Source organism: Oxyura jamaicensis, chromosome 1, assembly GCF_011077185.1.
Source record: "Oxyura jamaicensis isolate SHBP4307 breed ruddy duck chromosome 1, BPBGC_Ojam_1.0, whole genome shotgun sequence".
Classification (NCBI taxonomy): domain Eukaryota; kingdom Metazoa; phylum Chordata; class Aves; order Anseriformes; family Anatidae; genus Oxyura; species Oxyura jamaicensis.
Window position 1 is genome coordinate 62081751 of NC_048893.1, and position 21416 is coordinate 62103166.

At 44.7% G+C, this 21416-nt stretch overlaps 1 protein-coding gene across 2 annotated transcripts in view; it reads left to right on the plus strand.

Annotated features, from left to right (window-relative positions):
* Nucleotides 1-20079, plus strand: part of DENND5B (DENN domain containing 5B) — a 107927-nt gene extending 87848 nt beyond the window's left edge. For both annotated transcript variants that reach the window (XM_035345015.1, XM_035345023.1), the window contains 10 exons: nucleotides 775-856; nucleotides 5772-5900; nucleotides 7226-7347; nucleotides 8878-9023; nucleotides 10742-10860; nucleotides 12079-12266; nucleotides 13928-14010; nucleotides 14156-14282; nucleotides 15058-15232; nucleotides 16101-20079. In XM_035345015.1, the coding sequence (XP_035200906.1) occupies nucleotides 775-856; nucleotides 5772-5900; nucleotides 7226-7347; nucleotides 8878-9023; nucleotides 10742-10860; nucleotides 12079-12266; nucleotides 13928-14010; nucleotides 14156-14282; nucleotides 15058-15232; nucleotides 16101-16284 (1355 nt within the window). In that variant the 3' untranslated portion in view covers nucleotides 16285-20079. The remainder of the gene's footprint in view (nucleotides 1-774; nucleotides 857-5771; nucleotides 5901-7225; nucleotides 7348-8877; nucleotides 9024-10741; nucleotides 10861-12078; nucleotides 12267-13927; nucleotides 14011-14155; nucleotides 14283-15057; nucleotides 15233-16100) is intronic.
* Nucleotides 20080-21416: the final 1337 nt, after the last annotated feature.

Consider the following 21416-nt stretch of genomic DNA (forward strand, 5'->3'; position numbering starts at 1 on the left):
TGTAATTAATCTCCATCCATCAGTCTAGGCACCCAGTTTATGCTTTGGTTTGGCCTTTTACAATCACTAAATTACTTCCGTGTTGTAAGCTAGGTTAGTTTTCTGATGACCTTGAGAACTCCCTATGCCATGGCAGCTGCAGCGTGCTTAAGTAAAGGTCTCTGAACTTTGTGGGTCATCTTTCAAGGACTCTGGAAATCTCACATCCTGCAGAGAGGAACTTTATGACTGGTCCTCAAAGATGCATTGATGGATGAACTAGTCCCACGCATTAAAGAGTTTTTAGTAGACTTCACTGAGAGATGTGATAAGCAATCTGACTGGCAGGCACAAATTCCTGAGAACCAATTGCGTCACCACAAAGCAGTTTGATCAGAGGAGGGGAGTACAGAAATGCATGGCATTCTTAGCATTCTTATGTGCTACTGTAGCTTAATTCTATCACATCCTTCTCAGTTGTGAGTTTTCTGTAAAAACATACTACTAATAAAACTCAACTCACAACTGTGTAGAATTATATTAACCCATTTCACATATGAAAAAGGAAGCTTTCTAAATCCCCAAGTTAATTGCTGAATTAAGGAAGGAATAGGTAATGTATTAAGCATTTTTTCTTTTGTCTGCTTCCACATTTCCAGGATAGTGATAATGCTAATGAACAGAGACATTGCAGTTACCAGTGACTTAAGATTGTTCTCAGCTTTATGAAAAACAAACACATTGCAGACCATTGCTAAAATTTTGTATTAACTTCATATATCTTCTCCACTGCAGTTGCTGTTGGAACAGAAAGACGGAAGTCTGATACAGGAATTACTTTGCCTACTTTGAGGGTTTCCCTGATACAAGATATGAGGTATACAATTCGATTCCTAAAGCATTAATTGTGTTTTTAATTGGGTAGCATAATGTAAAGATCCTCGCTGGCTTTGGGTTTACAAAGGTTAAGTAGAACTAAAGCTTCCTTTCAGCCTGCATTCAAATCTAGACTGTTACTTTTTTATGTTACAAAACTTTTTTCATGTTTACTTATTTTAGGTAAAAGACAATGAAAAATGCACTAACTTCTACTTGGGTTTTGGTTTTGTCTTCTCCAGGGGGTTTCTTCTAGCAGTACTTCCAGTTTTTACAGATAATAGATATGTTGAATACTGAATCCCTTGGTACATTGAGTTTGTTTCTTTTTGTTTGCTTTAAATTATTGACCAAGTAAGTGTTGATACTGGAAACAAAGGGACAGAAAAATCTGCTTGCAATGTTCCGTTTTTCAGTTAGCATTTTATGACCAATAGTAATAAATGTACAAATGTAGAAATGTAAATGAGCCTAGTATTTAGGTGAGTTTAAGCTGGGATGTGAAGTAAGGGCAGGTGCTCTATAGGAAAGCTGGCTTTGGAGAGCGTTTTATGAAGCATTGTTTGGGAACCTGAAGGATTACGGAATAAGAAGGGGTGGAAGCTGATGTGACAGCACCAGACAATTGTTCCTGAGGGCATCTCCATGATCAAGCCAGGTCATGTCACTGCTTTGACACTTCACTTGCCACAGCCAAGCGCTTCAGTGGGGTAGAAGTGCCATAGAAAAGAGGGCAGGAATAATGCAATAATGCTCCTCTGTAAAGAGCTGCAAGCAATTTGAAGTGGGAGGGAACGTGAGCATTGTTTCTTGTAATGCCACGTCCTTCTTCCACGTAAAAAGAAGGCACAATTAAGATTAATTGGTGTTTTTGTGAGCTATCTACAATTACAGTGATGTGATTTTACCGTGTGTGTTATTACCAGTTGTTTTGTTCTGATGTGGGATTACATAGATTAGTCAGGTTTTTCTGAAAGAAAATGACTGTTCTTCCCACTGCGGGGTGCAACTATCTTGTTTTACATTACCTGGCTTAAGAATCTCGCACTCTGTATTTGAAGAATACAACGTGCCATGTAGGGCTGAAACGAGGGAACGGGAGGGAGAACGCATGCAGTGTAATTAGGAGTATAATGTCAAAGGGGCTTTTTGAACATGTGTCTGTCATTTTAGCGTCCCTCTCGTGGGACGTGGCAGCTATTTACTTAACCCTGTCCTGTGAGACTGCTGGGCGTGTAGGAGGTCAGTGGGAGGAAAGGGTGAAGGAGGAGCTGGAGCGGAAACTTGGACACTGGGAGGAGATTCCCGGTAGCGCTCACCAGTGCGTGTGCGTTTCATCTTCCATGCACTTGCTGAGCTCCCTAATGGAAGTCCAGCACGAACCTGAGCTCTGCTACTTGAGTCATAGGATTGCTTCCACTGCTTTTCAAAGTACTAAAGCCGAATACTACATTTTGTGGTGTCTTGGGTATTCGTGGTTGTACACAAACATGTCTGGTCACACAAAACACCAGACAGATGGCGAGTTGAATTTGTCATGCATAATCTCGTGGCATCCTTTCTCCTGCTTGGAAGGAATGCTGGCTAATATTTGTTTGCACACACACATTTATGCTGAAGCTAGAAGGATGGGTAATTGTTAAATTGCCGGGGTTGTGGTGCTAACTGAATGAATGGTGAGAGGATTAAACGTTGCCTTAAGCACAGCTTGTTTTTGATGGCTCATGCAAGGTTGTGTAAACAACTTACACAGCAGGGCTGAATCACAGTCACGCTCTTGGATCTGTGATAAGCCTGTGCTGTAGGTAATGCTGTGTGTGCTCTGCCTCCCTCACAAAACCGTGCATCTTAGATGTGGTACAGAAAATGCTCAAGATGTTTATTTTGCTTCTTGCATGGACCCAAAACTTGTGGTCCAGCTGGGCTCTGGTTTGAGTCCTTTCCTTCAGGCAAGCCCTTCCTTGTGACCAGCGCTTGGGTCTGGCCATGCCACTCCTCCCACAAGCAGTGTCCAGCCAGGGGTGGGTGCCCCAGGTGCTGCACCACAGAAGTGCTACATAACCTGCTGCAGTCAGAACCGGCTGGGTTATCGAAGTCCTGTGCGGTACCAGCTAAATACAGCTCTCTTCTGGCTGCATGGGCATCAGGAGCATTCGCACTGTCCTCGGTGGCGTGGTGATGCTGAGCAGCTGTAACCTCTCCTGGCAGCACAGCTATTTGCACAGGGTATGTCTCGCCATACCCCAGGCTCACATCCAGCAGGGAAAGTAGATTTTTCTTTATTGCTAATGGGATTAAAAAGCAAGTCCCAACCTGGGGAATTGCACTGAAATTGCCGTTCAGTACTCTGACAAAAAGAGTTTGCTGTGCAGCGGTGAGCACACAGGGCTTACACTGAGGTCACTGACAAAAATAGAGCTGTTCTGACTGTCACCAGTGAGAACGAAATAAATCTGTGTTCCTGAATGTTCTGTTCTGCTACGCTCTGCTTCTGCTGACACCAAGACTGATCACTGAATCTTCTTAATGCTTCTGCCAAGCTGCATGGTTGCAGATCCTGATTTGTCCCAGATGTGTGTTTTATGCCAATCTGGTCTCAAGCAGAAACAGGTAATAAAGAGGGATGGAGCATGCATGGAATACAGTCGAGTCCATCTGTATGTGAATCCACTCATGGCAAAATAACATATTCTACTTAGTGTTTCATATTAGGTGTAATTTAAGCCAAGTCAGGGAGAGTGGAGAGGGAGGGAGATGTTCTGTGCTTTGATCTTCCCATCCCAAAAGGCAAGAAATATCTGAAGAGAGCATCTCAGCACTGTGTAGTCGAGTGAAGTGCACGTCCTGCTTCTCAAGGACTCCTGACCACGTGCCCAGCTGTCTGCGCTGCAAGGTCTAGTGCTGGCTGCCACGCTCAGAGCCAAGAAGGGGGATGTTTCACAAAGGGCTTTCCAGTGCCAGGAGCGAGGATCTCTGTGGTGATTCAGCTGGTAGGCATCGCTGCTAAAAGAGGGAGGCTCGTGAGCTCGCTTACAAAGGGCAAGGACTTGTATGTGAGCGTATTGTGCCCTTCTGGTTTTGTTTTACAGGGTACTGGGAGTTAGTGCTTCTCACCTGTCCATCAAAGAGCAGGCCTCTGACACATCCATCCATGTGTCATGTTAGGAAACAGGAGGAAGCTTCTTTTATTTGAAAAAACAATGATCTGTTTTTTAAAGGAATTTGCACCAACCTAGGTTTTGCCCCTGGCAAGCTGCCACTACTCCTCTCAGTAGTGTGTTACTGATGGCTCTTCAGATACGTGCACACAGCACCGAGCAGCGCGATGCAGACACCTCCGCTTGGATTGCAAAGGTCGATCCGCGTTTTGAGGCTTCGGGTAGGTTAGCCTAGCAGAGAGCAGTGCCGAGGGCTGATGAGCTATGTCTGGTATCCTGCTCACTTGGTCAGAGCGAACACGTATTTCTGGACAGCACTAAGTTGCGCTTTGCAAATTTGCTTCTCAGGCCCTAGTCCTATTATGCTCAAAGCTCTATAAACAAGAGAGCGTTTTCCTCAAATATTGCAGGGTCTAAATATAACACAAAGCACGTGTTTGGATATAGCAGATGGGGAAAAACACAAGACAGTGAGACTATACTAGTCAACACAGAAAGCATCAGTCACAGCATGACTTTGTTGGGTTTTCTTTGGAGTAAATGTTGCCACATTTCCTAACACGCAGCAATGCACAGGGGGCTGTAAAAGATGATGGCAACAAAGATCAGTTCAAACTCAGCCGATGATACTTAGAGCCTGCCACAAAGGTTTGGAGGGCTGAATTGCCTGTGCACTTAATATGCAAACTGCGTGAAAATTAAGAAATTGCAGCCCTTTCTTTCCCCTGCTGGGAACTGTTAGTCATTTTTCTTGCTTTTTATTTAGCTAAGTGGGGGGTTTGGGGAAGCAGCTTCAATCTGCCATGGCAGTTCTCTTCCTCTTCTAAAGCTCCTTGTGCTCTCAAACTGGAGTTTCTGGCATTCTTCAAACTGAAATATAGGAAGTGTTTTTTTTTTAAAAAAAGAAAGAAAGAAAGAAAATAATAAAAAAAAGACAAAACCTCAGAAAAAAAAAAAAAAGCCCAATATTACAGTTTTGCTTTCCTACAGACCGAGTGCATGGCATTCGGATTACCACTTCCACAAGGACCTCTTACGTCCCTGAAAATGTGATTCTGCCTGTCACTGTTTTTCTTTAATAATCTTCTTTTTTCTCAGATTTCTCATTGCTGCTGCCGTTAAGGTGTTTTCTAGAGCCTTCAGACTAGACTGGTTTGGAGAAACTCTTAGGATGTGTACTGTCCGCTGCCCTCCCAGACATACCTGTTTGTGTCAGCAGCTTTAGGGAGCTACTGTAGTATCAATGGGTCTCATAGGTGGCTGGTTTGGTTTGGTTTTCTTCCTACATCATAAGCAGTGTCTGTGGGGACATCCACCCCAGGCAGTGTGGGGATGTGCAGGTCTACCCCTGCTCACTTTGGCTAAGCAAGCACTGGGATGTGCGCTGTAGAGTGCTTGCAACACAACCTGCTGTGCCCAGGAGGGGCTGCCCCCGTCCCCAGGCCAGCCTGGGGCTGACAGGGGTCTTGGTGCCATGGTGCAGGGTATGGGGCTCTGTAGGGCCATATTGGAGCCTCTTCCTCATGGTTTTCAGACAGGTTTTTGTGCTTACATGTAAGTTATCACATGAACTTCTGTTATGCTTGTCACATGCAGGGAGTGGATAGGATTTGCCTCTGCCTACCCTGCAGCATCTAATATCAAGAGACATTTTCCAGTCCAGCTGCTGCATCACACTGGATGCTGCTATTTGAAGCTTGTAGGATTTTTATGATTCACTTATTTTTATTATTACTACTATTTTCCCATCCATTTCAGGCATGTTCAGAACATGAGTGAGATAAAGACAGATGTAGGGCGAGCCCGAGCCTGGATAAGGCTTTCTCTGGAGAAGAAGCTTTTGTCTCAGCACCTGAAGCAGCTGCTTTCCAACCAGGCACTTGCCAAGTAAGTTGGCTTTTGTTCTCAAAGCTTCACTTTCACATCTTCCTCACTGGTGTGCCAAAGGGGCTCTGCAGGCTCAGGGCACAGCCAGGTTCAGTGGCTTCCAGCCAGAAGGGACTGAAGGGCTGGTGGAGGAGCTACTGCCCATCTAGCAGAGCAGGAGTCTGCTCATCTTCCTGGAAAACTAATTTTCAGGAGGAAAACATTAGGTTTTGGGTCAGTGCATTGATCCAAGCCACTTCACAGCCCCACAATCCTTATATCTTGTGCGAATGAAGCAGCAGTGTGTTTTTTTTTACAGCAGTCCTGTGTTAACATTGACTTCAGCTGAATGCAGACGCACGTCCTGACTGCAGCAGAGCTGGGCTGGAGGCCAACCCTCCCAGCCACTTAGCAGCTCTCCCCAGTGCTGCCTCCTTTTGCAAGCACAGGCACTTAGGGGTCTGCCTGTGTAGATGTTTCCTGACTGTTTTCTCAAAGAGATCCGTGTAGGAGAAAAGAAACCTTATGAAAAGAAAACATCCAAGCTACTGCATGGAGTTGTTGGCAGAACTGGCTCTGTGATGAGCTATGCACATCACTATGCTGGAAACTAACAAACACTCAAATATGCTAATGGGAAGAAAGAGGAGATGGTATCCTCTTGGGTGATCAGCCAAAGATATGGTGGCAGACCTAGATCTGTCTTTCCCTGAAGTTTTATTTACCTCTACCTGTGCTAGCAGTTTACTGGGAGACTGCTGCCTGCAGGCAGTGCCATGAGCTGCATGCTTTCTCTGAGCACTGCCAGGTTAATTCCTGGTGTGCCTTTGCACTGCTCTGGGCAACTGGTGATGTACTCTGGGTTTGCAGAACTCAAAGAGCAGCAGCAAAGCCCCTGTTGCTACTTGGTTAAAGGGTCTGATGCCTCCTGTTTAGTTTTCTCTGCTGGATTATGGAGTAGAAGGAAGATTACTTCATTAGACAAGGCTATTCGATGGTGGGAAGATACTTCCCTTGGAAGATAATGGTGGAAAAACATGAACAGGCTTAAGTGGGGTTGCTGTGTGTTGGCACAGATCTGCTGTTACGAGTGGCGCTAGTATACATCTGTGCTTTGCAGCAAAACCAAAACTGATCCTTTAATGAGATGAGCTCAGTAGCCTTGCTATGGCACCATGGAGCTCAGAGCGGTCTGGAAAATACATGTAGCACCAGGAGTAAATGCCCTCGATGGTTTTCTAGCAGCTTTTATCAGCCAGGGAATCTCACTTTTCACACATCCCGTGAAGATCAACACTTCACTTGGTGCTTTTTTGACAAGACAGCAATGTATTTGTTTCTACTAGGAAACTTTACAAGCGTTATGCTTTCCTGCGCTGTGAGGAAGAACGGGAGCAGTTTCTGTACCACCTTCTCTCACTGAATGCTGTGGATTACTTCTGCTTCACAAGCGTCTTCACCACAATCGGTGAGTTGGAGAATCATTTTTTTTTCCCTCTGAATAAAAATTTGTTGCTGTCAGGATTTATGAGAGGGGCTGTTGCTGTTGCCAGTGTCTGAGTAGCTGAGTCCTTATCTGGAAACCTTGGTGCTGGATGTTGCTGTGGGAAACCAGCTGGAGAGCAAGGTGGTGGGGGAGTGTTCAGGATAAGAGCACTGCACAAAGGAGGGTAATCAGCAGAGTGCTGCAGCACTCGGTTTTCCTCTCTGAGTTGTATAGTCTCTTTCATCTTCCCTCCCAGGCAAGTCCTCTCCATCCTAATGCTTCTTTCTGGCATTCACTAAATGTACGTCCCCAACCTCCTCTCTGCAGACTGAGAAAATGATGGAGGTCTTGGAGGATGAAATACAAAGCACTTTGTGCTCTCCTGTATATTTTATATTTCTTCCTCTCTTTCCTTAAATGCCCAAAGATTCCCCCTCCCTTCCCTTCCTGTAAGAATGAGAGCAGAGATTGCATCAAAATCTGAAAATGAATCTTTCTCTCTAGCACTGAGCAATGCCAAGAAAAGCAGCCCCCCACGGGATGACCTGATTATTTGGATTCACCTTAGCAGCCTTTAGCTTTCATTTAGCGTGAAGTGAACCGAGTTTTACATGGCTTTCTCATTCACTCGTTCTACTTTTTCTCCTGTTAAAGAAAGAAATCCCCGCCACAAGTAGCACAGTGCAGAGGGATTTACTCATCCTTGATTACCTTGCTTCTCCAGGGCACTCGGCTTGGCAGCTAGGGCAAGCGCTAGGAATGTAGGGTGGTATTTTGCTTTGGGTTTTTGAGAGTGATGCCATTGTTTTGCACACTAAAAGTGAAAAGGCTGGCGTGGCTTCTACAGCCAAAAAGGCAGCTTGGGAAATGTAAGGAAAGAGAGCCTTGTAGTGTTAGCATGGAATATCCGAGCCGTATCCAAATGGGGGTGGGTGTCTGAAGTATGGGTGGCGCAGGATTAAGAACAACATAATAGTAGTAGTAGTAGTAATTATGGGGGGATGTCCACAGAGATCTGAGACCTCGGCCATGCCGTCAGCCCCTGGGGCTCCCCCTAAGCCCCCTCAGCGCCCCCAGGCCTGCCGGGGCGGCCGGCTGCGGGCGGGCCGGGCGCTGAGGGAGGCAGAGCGGGCCTGCAGCACCACCGCGCGGCACCGCCACGTCCCGCCGCCAGGCCGGGCTCTGCCCTCGGGCACCTCCCGGCGGAGGCAGGGAGGTTTCTGGAGCCGCTGCTGAGGGCTGCTCTCGCAGGTCGCCTCCAGTAATGAATTAATGCCGGTGGAAACCGCCCCCGAGCGGCGCTGCGGGGCAGATTTTCCAGCCTGGGGGCTGCCGTGACCCTCTTGGCTCGCCTTCTGTGGGGAGCAGTGAGGGGGTACCCCTCACCGTGCTGCTGACACCTGGAGCAAGTCATACCTTCGAGGGAACAGTGTGGTTTACCCCAGAAACTGCATACTTTGAGGGGAAAAAGAAGTCACGACTAACTTATCTTTCCTCCCTTCCCGTTCTCAGCAATCCCTTATAGGTCAGTGATAATCCCCATCAAAAAACTAAGCAATGCAATAACCACATCAAACCCATGGATTTGTGTTTCGGGAGAGCTGGGAGATACGGGCGTAATGCAGATTCCTAAAAACCTCCTAGAAATGACATTTGAGGTGAGTGCGCACTCATTCCATTTTACGTGCCAATACTCCCAAAAAAACTTGATGAGGATTTATTCTCTTGAGAACACAGTATTTCAGGTTTTCAAGGTAGTTATAAATTCAAAATTGGGAAAACAGTGCTGCCTGCCTACCCTGTGCTCAATGAAAGTTTCCCTCAAACACGTACCACCTTTAATCAAAGGCTTTGTCGCTGTCCCTGTCCCAGCCCAGGGCTCCTCTTCTCACCGTCAGTCTATTGCTACATCTCATTCCTGTCCAAATCTCCCTGCCATCAGTCCCAATTTTCCTTTTCTGGGCTCACTTCTGACTCTTCGTTTCCCTATTTATTTTTTTCCTTCTTTCAAACTGTCTTCCCACTTAACACCACCCTGGTCCCTTTCAGACAGTTTCGGCTCTGGCCAGTCCCAAATTTCCTCTCCTCCCACTCCTTGTCTGACATTGCTGCATTCCTTCCAACCAGCCAGTCTAACCCCTGTGCTCTTCAACTTCCCAGCTTCAGGTGCTACCACTAGCAAAGTGTAGAGCTCACATCCCCATTGGGCACATTTCTCTGTGCTTACTGTGGTTTTCTCTTGGTATTTGACTTCCCAGTGCTTCCCTCTGCTTTCCTGCCCATCAGTTATAAGTTGGCTTGGTGCCACCCCAGAGCAGCTGGTGGCTGCAGGGAAAGCCCCATCGGGTTCCTGTAGTTCCAGGCTGTACCATATCCACTAAGGAATGATCACCTAGGAATAACTGCCACTAAAACTGAAGTTGCACCCATTGAGCATGTGCACACTGATCTTAAGCAACAATTGTGTGTTTAAAAAAAATAAAAATAAAAAGCCCGTTGCAAAAATATAAGTGAATTTTGACAGACAAACTATTTTCCTAATATGGTACATGCCTCACATTCAGACATCAATATTTTGTAGAAAAGCTCTCCAGGCTTCTAACAAGCAAAACAGCGGACATTTCTCAGGACTATAGTAATACAGTTCTGGAATACTCTTCTGACTGAAGTTTTCCTAAAATATCAACTTGGGTAGCCACCCACTGTGGAAAATGTCAGCCCAAGCTGCTTGTTTGGCAGAAGCGATGAAAACCAAGGTCTTGTAAGGGAAGTGCTTAGGTGACATTAATAGATGTTGCTGCCAGCCCCACCTACAATTACATATTGCACTGGAACTCACAGTCCCTTGTTTTCCTTGTTCTGTTTCTTTGTGATCTTAAGCATCTCATGCGAGTGATTTTTGTCTTGCTCAACAATGAGCAAGTTGATTTTTGAAAATAATAAAGGATCTAGGGGCTACTTCATAGTGTGGAGTGGTTCCACTAAAGCGAAGGTCAGTGTGCTCAAAATGCAATTTGGAGAGGCTGTTTGCTCTGAAGGTCTATTTCTTCTACACAGGCACATCTTTTTATCGACAGAGCTCGGAGATTTCTAATTAACACTTCTCATAATTATTCAGAGCAAGTTCTCACAACAAAGAACATAGTCTCTTCATAAGCTTTTAATTATTTTTATTTCAAGATATTTCTTTTCTCCCATCTGACTCTGAAACAACAATTATTCTGCTTTTCAAAACATTTCTCATGTTTGGTTGAAAATACTTGCTACGTAAGTCAAAGGAAAAAACATATATTTGAGACCATATGTAGTGGGGGGGTTGCCTTTTTTGTTTGCTTTGTTTTGTTTTAAATTAATTTAAAACTGTTATTTGTTTCAGTGCCAGAATTTAGGAAAGCTGACAACTGTTCAGATTGGTCATGACAACTCAGGGCTACTAGCCAAGTGGCTGGTTGATTGTGTCATGGTCAGAAATGAAATAACAGGACACACATACAAGTAAGCAACAAGTTTTAATTGTCTTTATCTGAAGTGTCTACGGATTAATCTAGAAAAAGCAAGGTGTTCATCTTCTCAGTTGGGCAAAACTACGATGGAGGAGTGTGGGTTGATTTGGGTACCAGATAGGGTTGGGTTGCTCTCCCCACCCCCGGATCTCTCATTTCAGAAGCTCTAGATTAAGCCAAAAAATCTGATAAATATTAAATGAGGCTTGATTGTAGGATTTTCTTTACATCTCTCCAAGACAGGACAGACAGTATGGATGCTTTTGAAGTGATTCATATGTTTATGTCTAATAATTAAATCTCTTCATTCAAAGTAGCGTGGTAAAGTTGTGCACAAGTGAAGTCTTTAAACCCCGTGATCTGGAATGACAGATTAGGGCAGATCTTTATTTTTTTGCTTTTCTTGTTGTTTTGCTTTGTTTATAAAGCATTTGAATGTTATAAGTCATTTAACAAATGTACAGAAACTTCAATTACAATTAAATAAAAGGTTACAATGATTACTTAATCCGTTGACTACATGCCTTCTGTATAGAAAAAATCTCCTAACTCATCCTTGTTTTTACAAAACATCTGGCTAAACAAACTTAATTCTTTTTCTGACTGTGGACTTTGAAAATTATCACTCAGAGAGGTGAGCTCCACAGCTCAAGGTTGGGCACAGAGTATGGAGAGAAGCAGGCGGACATGGGTACAAAAACTGGTAGTATGGACACGTGCACGAAGTTTATTAGGACTGAGGATGGGGTCATGATGGATGAGGATGAGGACATGAGGAACAGCATGTGGGATTTGGGTATGAGGAAAAGTCACAGCTTCAGTTGGGTGGAAACTCTGTGTGAGGATTTAATTGTAGATCATCATAGTATTTTTAAAGGCTGAGTATCAGTTGTGGTTGCAACTGAAAAATAACGCCGCAGAAATCTACATGTGGCCAGTTAAATAAGCGTATAGCACTTTCTGTTGCTCTGCGCTTTCATACCAGCTTTGCATATTTCCTTTTCCCTAAGGATGAAGGTGACTGTAGTTTTCTTGCTTTGGTCTTTTGAGTTGTGGTGCACTGGAGACTGCCTGCTGAACTCTGCTTTGGGAGGAGTTTTTGGCTGCTATTTCCTGCCTGTTAGCAGTGTTTATGGGTGCTAACTGTAGCTTTGAGATAAAGCTAGGCTACCTGTGTGACTGACCTGGGCTTGTGCTGGGTGCCTGGCAGGTTTCCCTGCGGGCGATGGCTGGGAAAGGGCGTTGACGACGGCAGCTTGGAGCGAATCCTTATTGGAGAGCTGGTGTCCTCCACGTCTGACGAAGAGCTGGGAAAGCAGTGCCGTACCCCACCCCAGCAGAAGTCTCCTACCACAGCTCGGCGGCTGAGCATCACTTCTCTCACAGGAAAAAACACCAGTAAGTCCTTTCCTTCATCCCCGGGGCTCTAGAGAAGGGGGCAGAGGCAGAAATAAAGCTTCTGTGAACGGGAGAGCTCCTTCTGAAGCAAGGCTTGGTGCAGAGGAACAGCCACAAGCTTATGAGTTTTTCCTGCCCTTGTTCCTGTGTCTGCAGCTCGCTCTGTGATGGTGAATGTTGCCTCTTTCAATGTCCCCATCTGACAGTTGAGAGAGAATAACTTCTGTCCTTGGAGTGTGGAGATACAGGATGGGGGAGGAGACAGCAGCAGAATTTACAGTAGCTGATGCTGCTCAGCTTCCTGGCTCTCTCTGCAGTCAACGAGTAGGCGGGCATCTCAGGAGGGCAGTTCAGAGCCTGATATGGGTGCTGAGAACTGCTTTCTGGAGGAGTCCATCTCCAGAGGGAGCCATGGGGACATCAGCTTCACGTCCCTCACATTAGCTGTTGTGAGTAAGGGCACCTGGCTACAACGGGGCACAGGGCTGTAAGGGCCCTGTGAGGCATTCCCTACTGCATACAGGTGAGCACAGAGTGGATCACGTTCATAAATCTATCTAACTCAGGTAAAATTAGAGGACATGACTGTTGAAATGTCAAGCTAGGAAACATTAGCCTCCAAGAGTAATGCAGCAATTTAAAATGGGACCCCTGCAGCTTTTTACATATGCGAGTCCATGTTAGCTGAAGGAGTGGGCACCAGAGCTACTTGCAGAGCATTTCCTTGGGTCTAAGAACACTAGGGCCCAAAAATCTATTTACATTTTGAGCTACAGAAGACTCTGGTTTAGACGTGCCAGAGACTGGAGGTCATCACGTGTTAAAATGATTCTGAGTTACTCCATGCTTCCAAAATAGCAATCACAGGACAAGTTCGTGGATATATATGTATATATATATGTATATTACTAGAAAGGACTAATAGAAGAATAATAAAAATGATTAAAGTCTGGAAAATATCTGCTTAAAATGAGGTTTCAAATGTTCAATCTGTTTTAATCAGAAAATGAATGAGGGACTAGATGACTTTCTTGTAGGTACCTGCATAGGAAGATGAAATGGTAGCAGGTGGAAAGATGACATGCTTCAGCAGCAGAAGCGTATAGCTAAACAGATTCAGAGCAGGAACAGGGCATGCATTTTAACACTGAAGATGACTGACTTTTGGAAGCGTCAGTAAAGAATATCCTCTGCCTCTGTTTCCTCACGATGTTACAATGACTAGACGTGGGCCTAGAACAGATACTTGTGGCTCCAAAATACATTGTGGGTGCAAGTAAGGAATTCACGGGTGCAGGGTTTTCTGAGTTGCACAGAAGCTAGTCAAATGACTTGTCTACAATTTTTCAGCCCATGTCTCTTCACCAGAAGGTTGCTGTACTCTGTGATGGGCAAGATGTGATTAACTCAAATAAAATATTTATCAAGCCAGCTCCTTGGGTTGTGCATTTTTAAGTAGGGCAATTTATTTGACTATTCCAGGATTGCTCGTCAGTTGCTTATAATTAAGGCTCACGTTTACTCAAGAGAAATGACTCTCTGAACTCTTCCCTGTTAAAGATACAGAATAATTCCTGTAGTTCAAGCTATGTCATTGTGAGAATTTGATGAATGTTTTAAAGTTGGTATCTTCAGCTAGCGTGCTTTCTACCATTTCACAGAGCCTAATGCAGGGCAAATCCAAGAGGGAATTGGAGAAGCCGTGAACAATATCGTGAAGCATTTTCACAAGCCAGAGAAAGAGGTACTTCCTACTTACCTGGTGTCTGCAATGCATGTCAATATGTTTATAAGCAGAAATTGAGAAGTGGAGACTGTTAACCTTTAGATGTGAAGCCTGGTGGCATACAAACAAGACAAGGTGTTCTTACGGACTCTCTTTCTCACAGAGAGGGAGCCTCACCATTCTGTTGTGTGGGGAGAATGGTCTGGTCGCAGCACTGGAGCAGGTCTTCCACCATGGATTCAAATCGGCTCGCATTTTTCATAAGAATGTCTTCATCTGGGATTTCATAGGTAAGCTGGTGTGTGAATTGGAGAAGATGAGGGTAAAATGGCTTCTTATGCACAGGCCTGGGATTCTTTTCAGCTAGGGTGGCATTTTTTCCTGCATTTCACCTGCTCCAGGTTGCCTAAAATGAATGAGAAACAGGGTGAAAGGTGAAAAATATGGAACTCTACATAAAGCAGAATCTGTGCAGAAATTTAAGAGCATTTCAATTTCTAGTCATGTATTTATAGATGAATGTTCCAACAACGGTTTTCCTGCCTGGAAAGATGTAGGGTGGAGGTTGGGGTGGAGTGACAGCTGATGCTGGGAGGAAAGTAGGTAAAGGGCAGGGAGTGAAAGCTTTAGGTTTCTAGTTGTTTGAGAACTATCCTAATCACTGCACTGGTCTTCTGGTGATGCTTATTTGTAGGCCTGTGTTGCAGTAATTTAAGGCTTATCTATTCCCTTAAAACAAGTTCACAAGTTGAGATTCTTAGCCTCAAGTCTAAGTACTTACTCAGAAAATGTGAGAAATGAAAGCTGATGGTATCACTACAACGAAGCCATTGACAGCCGCTCCGGTGCGGCTCCTTGATCTTAGGTCTGTGCACTGTACATCAGCCTGATGACCACGGCCCTCTAGCAGAGGGGAGATCATCACCTACCTATTGTCTTCAGAGGGAGGAATCTACGTACAAACTGTGTGATAGCTCTTGCCAGCTTGTTTAACTCCCTTTTGTAATTCTGAGTTGCAACGAAGTACTTCTGCTCAGCAGGTTCTGACTTTTCTCCCCACTACAGAGAAAGCCGTTGCCTATTTTGAAACCAGTGACCAGATCGGAGACAACGAGGAGGCCCTTTTGCTTCAGAGATCTTCATGCAAAACCTTCTGCCATTATGTGAATGCCATCAATACAGCTCCAAGGAACATTGGAAAGGATGGCAAATTCCAAATTCTGGTTTGCCTGGGGACAAGGTACCTACCTGCTTTTCATTGCACGCCTTCTCTTGTGCTAGACGTTTCACACTGTTACTGCCACCCTTACTTTTCCATTTTAAGACATCTCATACCTTCTATATCCAGTGCCTATTTTAGGCGGCTTTACTAGTAGACAAAAAATTGCAGCAAAGAAGCACTAATAATACATGGCTAGTGTCTAAACCTCTAAGAATGTTTTTAGCTTTTTTAATAGCTGTTAGCTTGACAGTCATATGTACAAAATCTGTCTTGAAGCTGTATTTTTGATGAAGTGCAGGCTTTGGGAACGCAGTTTCTTTACAAGAGTCAGCACATTTCTAAATCCTCATTGAATCACTTTGCCTATGAAAAGGGGGTGTCTGTTCTAATTTTAACAAAGCTATTCTAGAAGAATCTTTCTTTCCACATAGGATGCTTCCTGTCTTGCACTTGTGGAGAGGAGGGAGACTCAGTTTATTTTAGGGGGGAGCTGGAAATAAATACCTGGATACACTGAAAACCAGCTGGAAAAGCACCTGTTTTTTTGTTTTGTTTTGTTTTGTTTTCTGAGTTTTCCTTTTCCTGATCTGAAAATGTTACCGAATTCTTTCAAAGCCAATTGTCCAGTTTTCCATGTATCCTTCTATTTGCATTCCCACAGTACAGCCAGTTACTTACATTTCACTAATAAAGCAGAGGGTTATTACACAGGAAGCTTTTACTAATAACATTGAGGGTTATTGTTACACGGCAAGCTTTTATGTGCCAACAACATGCATCACCCCAAAAGGAGACCGTGTGTACTGGGTTGTGTTCTTGGGGAAGAATTTCAGTTTGAGCTCTGTTGTACTTCGTGCTACAGTAACTCTTTTCACCCCCTTCGCAGGGACCACTTGCTGCCTCAGTGGATCCCCTTACTGGCAGAGTGCCCGCCCATCACGAGGATGTACGAGGAGAACGCTCTCCTACGGGACCGCATGACTGTCAACTCCCTTATCCGAGTCCTACAGACATTGCAAGATTTCAACATCGTCCTAGAAGGATCTCTCATTAAAGGAGTGGATGTTTAGCATGGCTTTGCTGAGAACTTCATTATTCCTTTCCCGAGCAAGCAAACCACAATTGGAGACCTGTCAGGACTTGAACGCGACGGTAGCGCACCACTGCAAGGCAAAGCTGCCGGAAGAAGCGGGAGTGGGAAGCCCGGAGTGTGCCCCACCGGGACTGTCTTCTAAAGCTGCAGAGAGCTCAGATGCAGTATTGTAGTTTATTTGAAACAGAAATTTAGTATAAAATAGAGTATTTTCATGTGTTTAGATGTGTGTAAATACGCTATCTTCTTTAAGAAATTATATTACTCTAAGAAAATTTTCTTAGACTGAATGTTCTTGTTCTGACTGTGAGTAGCTCAAACCCCGGGGAAGGGCTGGGGGAGGGAAGGACTGAGGTGGGAAGGGACGCCGCTACTTGCTTGCAAGGAAGAAGCCAATCAACGTGTAAATACAGCGCAAACTCAGCAGGGCTTTTTTCAGGTATTGCAAATGAATACAGCAAATATCCTTATGTAGCCATTGTGATCGTCTCACTCTTGGAAATGTTGTACGTGTACGCTGTTTACCCTCCTGTACGTGGTCTCCCTTTGGTTTTTGTTTGTTCAGAGCCCCAGCCCTTTCCATGCACAGAAGTTGTGTCTTGTCTTTTTTTTTTTTTTTTTTTTCCCCATAAGGCCTTTTGTGTCACTTCTGTTGATCTCCAGAAGGGGAGACAGGAGCTGAAATGTTTCAACACTGGAGAGGCGGGCTGCTGAGCCCCTGAGACCTGTTGGAGTGCTGCTGCTGCGGCCGGAGATGGGGAGCAATGGCTTGCTTGGTTTGCTCACTGTTTCCCTCGCCTGTCTGGTGACTCCCCCTCACCCCCGGCCTGTTTGTGTTGGGGATTACTTACTACTTCCCCCCTCCCCCTCATCATTTTGAGGAATTTGGCTTGCACCAAATTCTTGCTGTACTTGAGAAGAATCATTGCTGTAGAGCCACAAACACCGATGTTGCTATGCTACTGAACTGTATCAGCTGGTCTTGAAATGCTGTCCGGTCACCAGTCTTCCTTTATCCTGCAGAATGAGCATTCCTAGGAGTACAGGATCTTTGATTTCTATTTTTCTTTTTAACTATCCAGGTACAAAAAAGGGAATGAAGCAAAAGGAGAAAAAAAAGCTGGTATTTTGAGGATCCTCCTACATTCTTTCCAGTTAATGTGTTAGTAATACAGTCTGCCTATATAGCTGTGGGTCTTGAGGAGCTGGGAGCAACTGAAATCCTCTGTGCTCAAAATTTAACAGGATTACATTAAAATTATCATGTGGCTACCATGCAGCTAATACAGAGGGTATTTTCCTTTCTCATAGATGGGAGTTGTAAGTGTCTGAGGGCATAGTAAACTTCATCTGGTTTTAGTTCTTGCAGGCTCGTTTAAATACAGGTGTGTGCTCTAACACGTTCATTCCCTTTGATCTTGGCCGTTCCGTCAGTGGATTTCTGTGGATGTCTCACAGCGAGAGCCGTCAGCTGTGGCTTGGGAAGAGCCCTGACTGGCACTGCGAGTGCATGGCACCCTGCTCTCGGGTGGCGTCAGGAGAGGCTTCAGAATGAGGGGCAGTGGCAGGTCTCGGCATAGTGTGCACGTGGTGGAGTGGGGGAGGAGAGACAGCTAAGGAAAAGGAAAGAGAACGAAAATCAGGTTTGCTGTCTCACCTCACCCCTGTCAAACTTCTCTGCTTTCCTGTGGTCCTTCTGGTGTCCAGTTCTTAGAGCAGCACTCGTTTTGGTGTTGAAGTTTCACATCATGTTCCTGGCCAGAAGAAAACTCTTTGTGTGACTCCATTTCAATGGAAGGGAGAGTTTTATGTTATAGAAGGGTGATGGGAGCTTTTTGTTTGTTTGTTTTGTGGGTATTTTATTTTATTTTATTTTTAAGACGTTAAAGAAGTCAGGGAATTGTTGACTGTAATGGGAGTTTCAGCTTTTAATAACTGTTCCTCCCTCCTGTGCTTGTACTTCCTCAAACTGACTAAACTCATCCCAAATACTGTAGGCAGCGTTGCTGTGACACTTCTGTGGGTGGTGAGTAACTAACATTAGGGCTGTGAATGGTGTCATGAGTTAGTACCCAGAGCCCACGGCTGTGTGACATCTCTCTTACGTTTCCAGAATGGTGAAATTTGCAGTGTTGAGGTTTTCTGAGTGGCCAGACAAGTCTGTGTGAAGTCTGCAGAAGATGCATGATAACCCTTAAGCAGCGATTGAAAATGTTTCCCTGCTACTTAACTCTATCAACAGATTATATACATTTAGCACCAGAAGCCATGTGGCAGCGTTATTTGGTAATGACTGCTTGGGCGATGTTTTGATTTCTATTACAACTCAGGCATTTTATGTCTGATCATTGCTATACATGATTTTTTCACGCCCAGCCTAAGTGGCTTTCATTTTGCTGAAATAACAGCCTCTTCAGTCCTCGGATTTCTTTGCAGCAGCATCTGTGTTTTTTAGCTGGATACTTCTCAAAGTTTACTGCTGCATGGTTGCAAAACAGTATTTATGACTTAAGCAGTCACAGCATTCACCCAACACGACGCGGGTTAAGTGCAAGCAGGATAAAGTAGAAACATGGGCACCTCTAAAGGTCATCCGTGGATGAATAAACCGTACACACTGACGAGGGCAATAACTACATGAAGTCTTTCTTAAGTTAAAATGAGTCAAAACCTGAGAAAACTGAAAATTCAAAACAGGGACTTCCCCTATTTCAAACTACATTAAGGAGCGCTTAGCACTTACCTTGGACACGATTTCACGTCAGCTTTTCTAGCAAGTGTTGACTGGTTTGTTTTTTGTCAGGTTTCGCATCATATTAGTAATACGATAAAAATGATGTATGTCTAATAATTCTCTGCAGGCAATAAAGCACCCTCAGATACGCCTAGAGGGGCACAGCCGAGTGCCTCTGGTTCCTAGAAGACTAGTTATTTGACAACCTTGGGAGTACGGCTCTTTGTAGTGAATTTTTATTCTTTCGTGTGTGATTTCTTTTTCCCGTAGACTACTTCTGTTGATTGGAAACTGTGAGGCTTTTTCTGTAAGGTTTACAGAAATCGTTCTGCCCACTAGAATGGCGAGAAACCCATCTAAGCTAACACAGTTTATACTTCAGTGTTAAAGCACCTTCATTGGTTGAGAAAGGGAATCTGGGAAAAGACCAAAGCTCCCTTGCATCCGCTCTTAAAAAACATATAGCCTACAATCCTACTCAGTACCTGTTTGCAAATGGCTGAGTTTGCCTCGTTCTGTTCTGCTAACATCCAGCCTGGCGACTGGAAGGAGTCAGAGAATCCAACGCCTCACTGTGTACAAAATGTGTATTTATAATTCTCTGAAGCGAATGCGGGTCTGTTTAGTGAAAAATCTACTCACGTTTACTCTGAGTTGGCATGTGTAATTAGATATCATTGTTCAAAACTGTCTTTTTAGAATAGTTGTGTGAAGGTGTATCTGAGAAAATTCCTTCTTTCAATCAAATGAAGGTGCGCATCTTCTGGGGAAGTATTTTGTGTTACACTTGAAATGTACAAATGTGCCCTGTATAGCTTCAAATGACCCTTTCATGTCTCCATTAAGTATATTTTGTCTTTACAACATTACTAACTGAATAAGAACTGGATTATTTTCAAGACGACGTTAGTAAAAGTATTGTTAAATCAAGCACTTTAACATACATATCACGAACTGACATGGGTTTTTCAGGTTTTGAAGTACATTGAAATACAGCTTTTCATGCTATGTCCTTTACAAATAAAACTGTGAGAATAACGGTTGGTGTCGCTTTCTCCTTGCAGAGGAACTGAAAGAGCTGAGTTACAAGCTGAGAGCTGGTCTGAACCGTTCCTCTCTGCGCCTGGGTTGCTCTGGTGCTTGCAGGCAGGGTCAAAAAGCTGGAGTGAAACTGCTGCCTTCCAGTCTGTCGGCTGGCATATACCATGATGAGAGATGCTGAGAGAGAAGAGACTGATGGGAGGGGTGCTGGCAACATGAGAGGTGCAGAAGACCTCTGGCGAAATGCCCTGCTCGGGAATGAAAGGCTTTTCGAAGTTAGACTGGGTTTTCAGCAACTCCCCCTGCCCGGTGCCTCCCAGCTCTGACTGCTGGATTTGGCAAAAATAAGAGAATTTTTGGAAAACTGCTCAGCTGAAACATAGTTACCTGCAGGTGTGTGTGCACTGTGCGTGCGTCAGGTGGGGAACGTTGGTTGACTCATTTTAACTCCTGGTTTGAAAATGCAAGCAATCTCGGGACTGAAAATCTCAGAGCCTGAGACTGTCTATGTGTAAGAACTGAAACGCGTCATTCAGTGATACCACTGTTTATCAAGTGTCGCACCAAAATTACAGGATCCCATCAATGTGAGGAAAATCCACAGAGCTGCTTGTCAAAATTCAACAGAAGGACCTAATACGCTTCCTTACTCCATGTGTTAGGCTTACGTGTGAAAATTGGAGGTAGTGGGGTCCGACTTCTTAAAGGTAAAAGTAAATATTTGAAGTGCGGCACGAGTGAACTTGTCATGAGGAGGAAGTGCAAATAGCTTCCTTCCTGCTCTCTGCCCGTGGTGCGTCTGGGAGCACTGCGGTGCTTTCTGCAAAGGGTAAGGGGAATAAAACTGTAAGAGAAAACTCGCGTGGGGAGGAGTCAAAGCAGCTCACTGATCTCGTCTGCTCCTATAGCACTTAGGTAAGCTTGTTGGGACAAACTGTGCACAAGTTACGAGCGAAGGCACTTCCCTGTCTGCCACCCCAGCAGCTCAAAGCCTGAACTCGGTCACTGCCGTCATCCCTGGGGTTTGTATTTTCCCTTCAGCTCCTCTGTCAGATGCATCGTTAGAAGTTGGTTTGAGCTCAGTGCAGGATGCGAAGTGAAGGGGGAAATTTTCTGTGCAGGTTTGCTGTGCAGTGGCTGCTTAAAGTAAAGTCTGCCTGAGCCACTGTGAAGCGGATTTGTCCCTGGCAAGCTGCAGTTCTGCAGGAAGGGTTGACGCTTTAATGGGCCTGTCTGTATTCTCCGCAGACCTTGCTGAGCATCTCAGCTCCTCGGAAAATCTTCTGTCAGAAGGTGATGTGACCAATCAAATGATTTTCTTATTTAACCAAGCC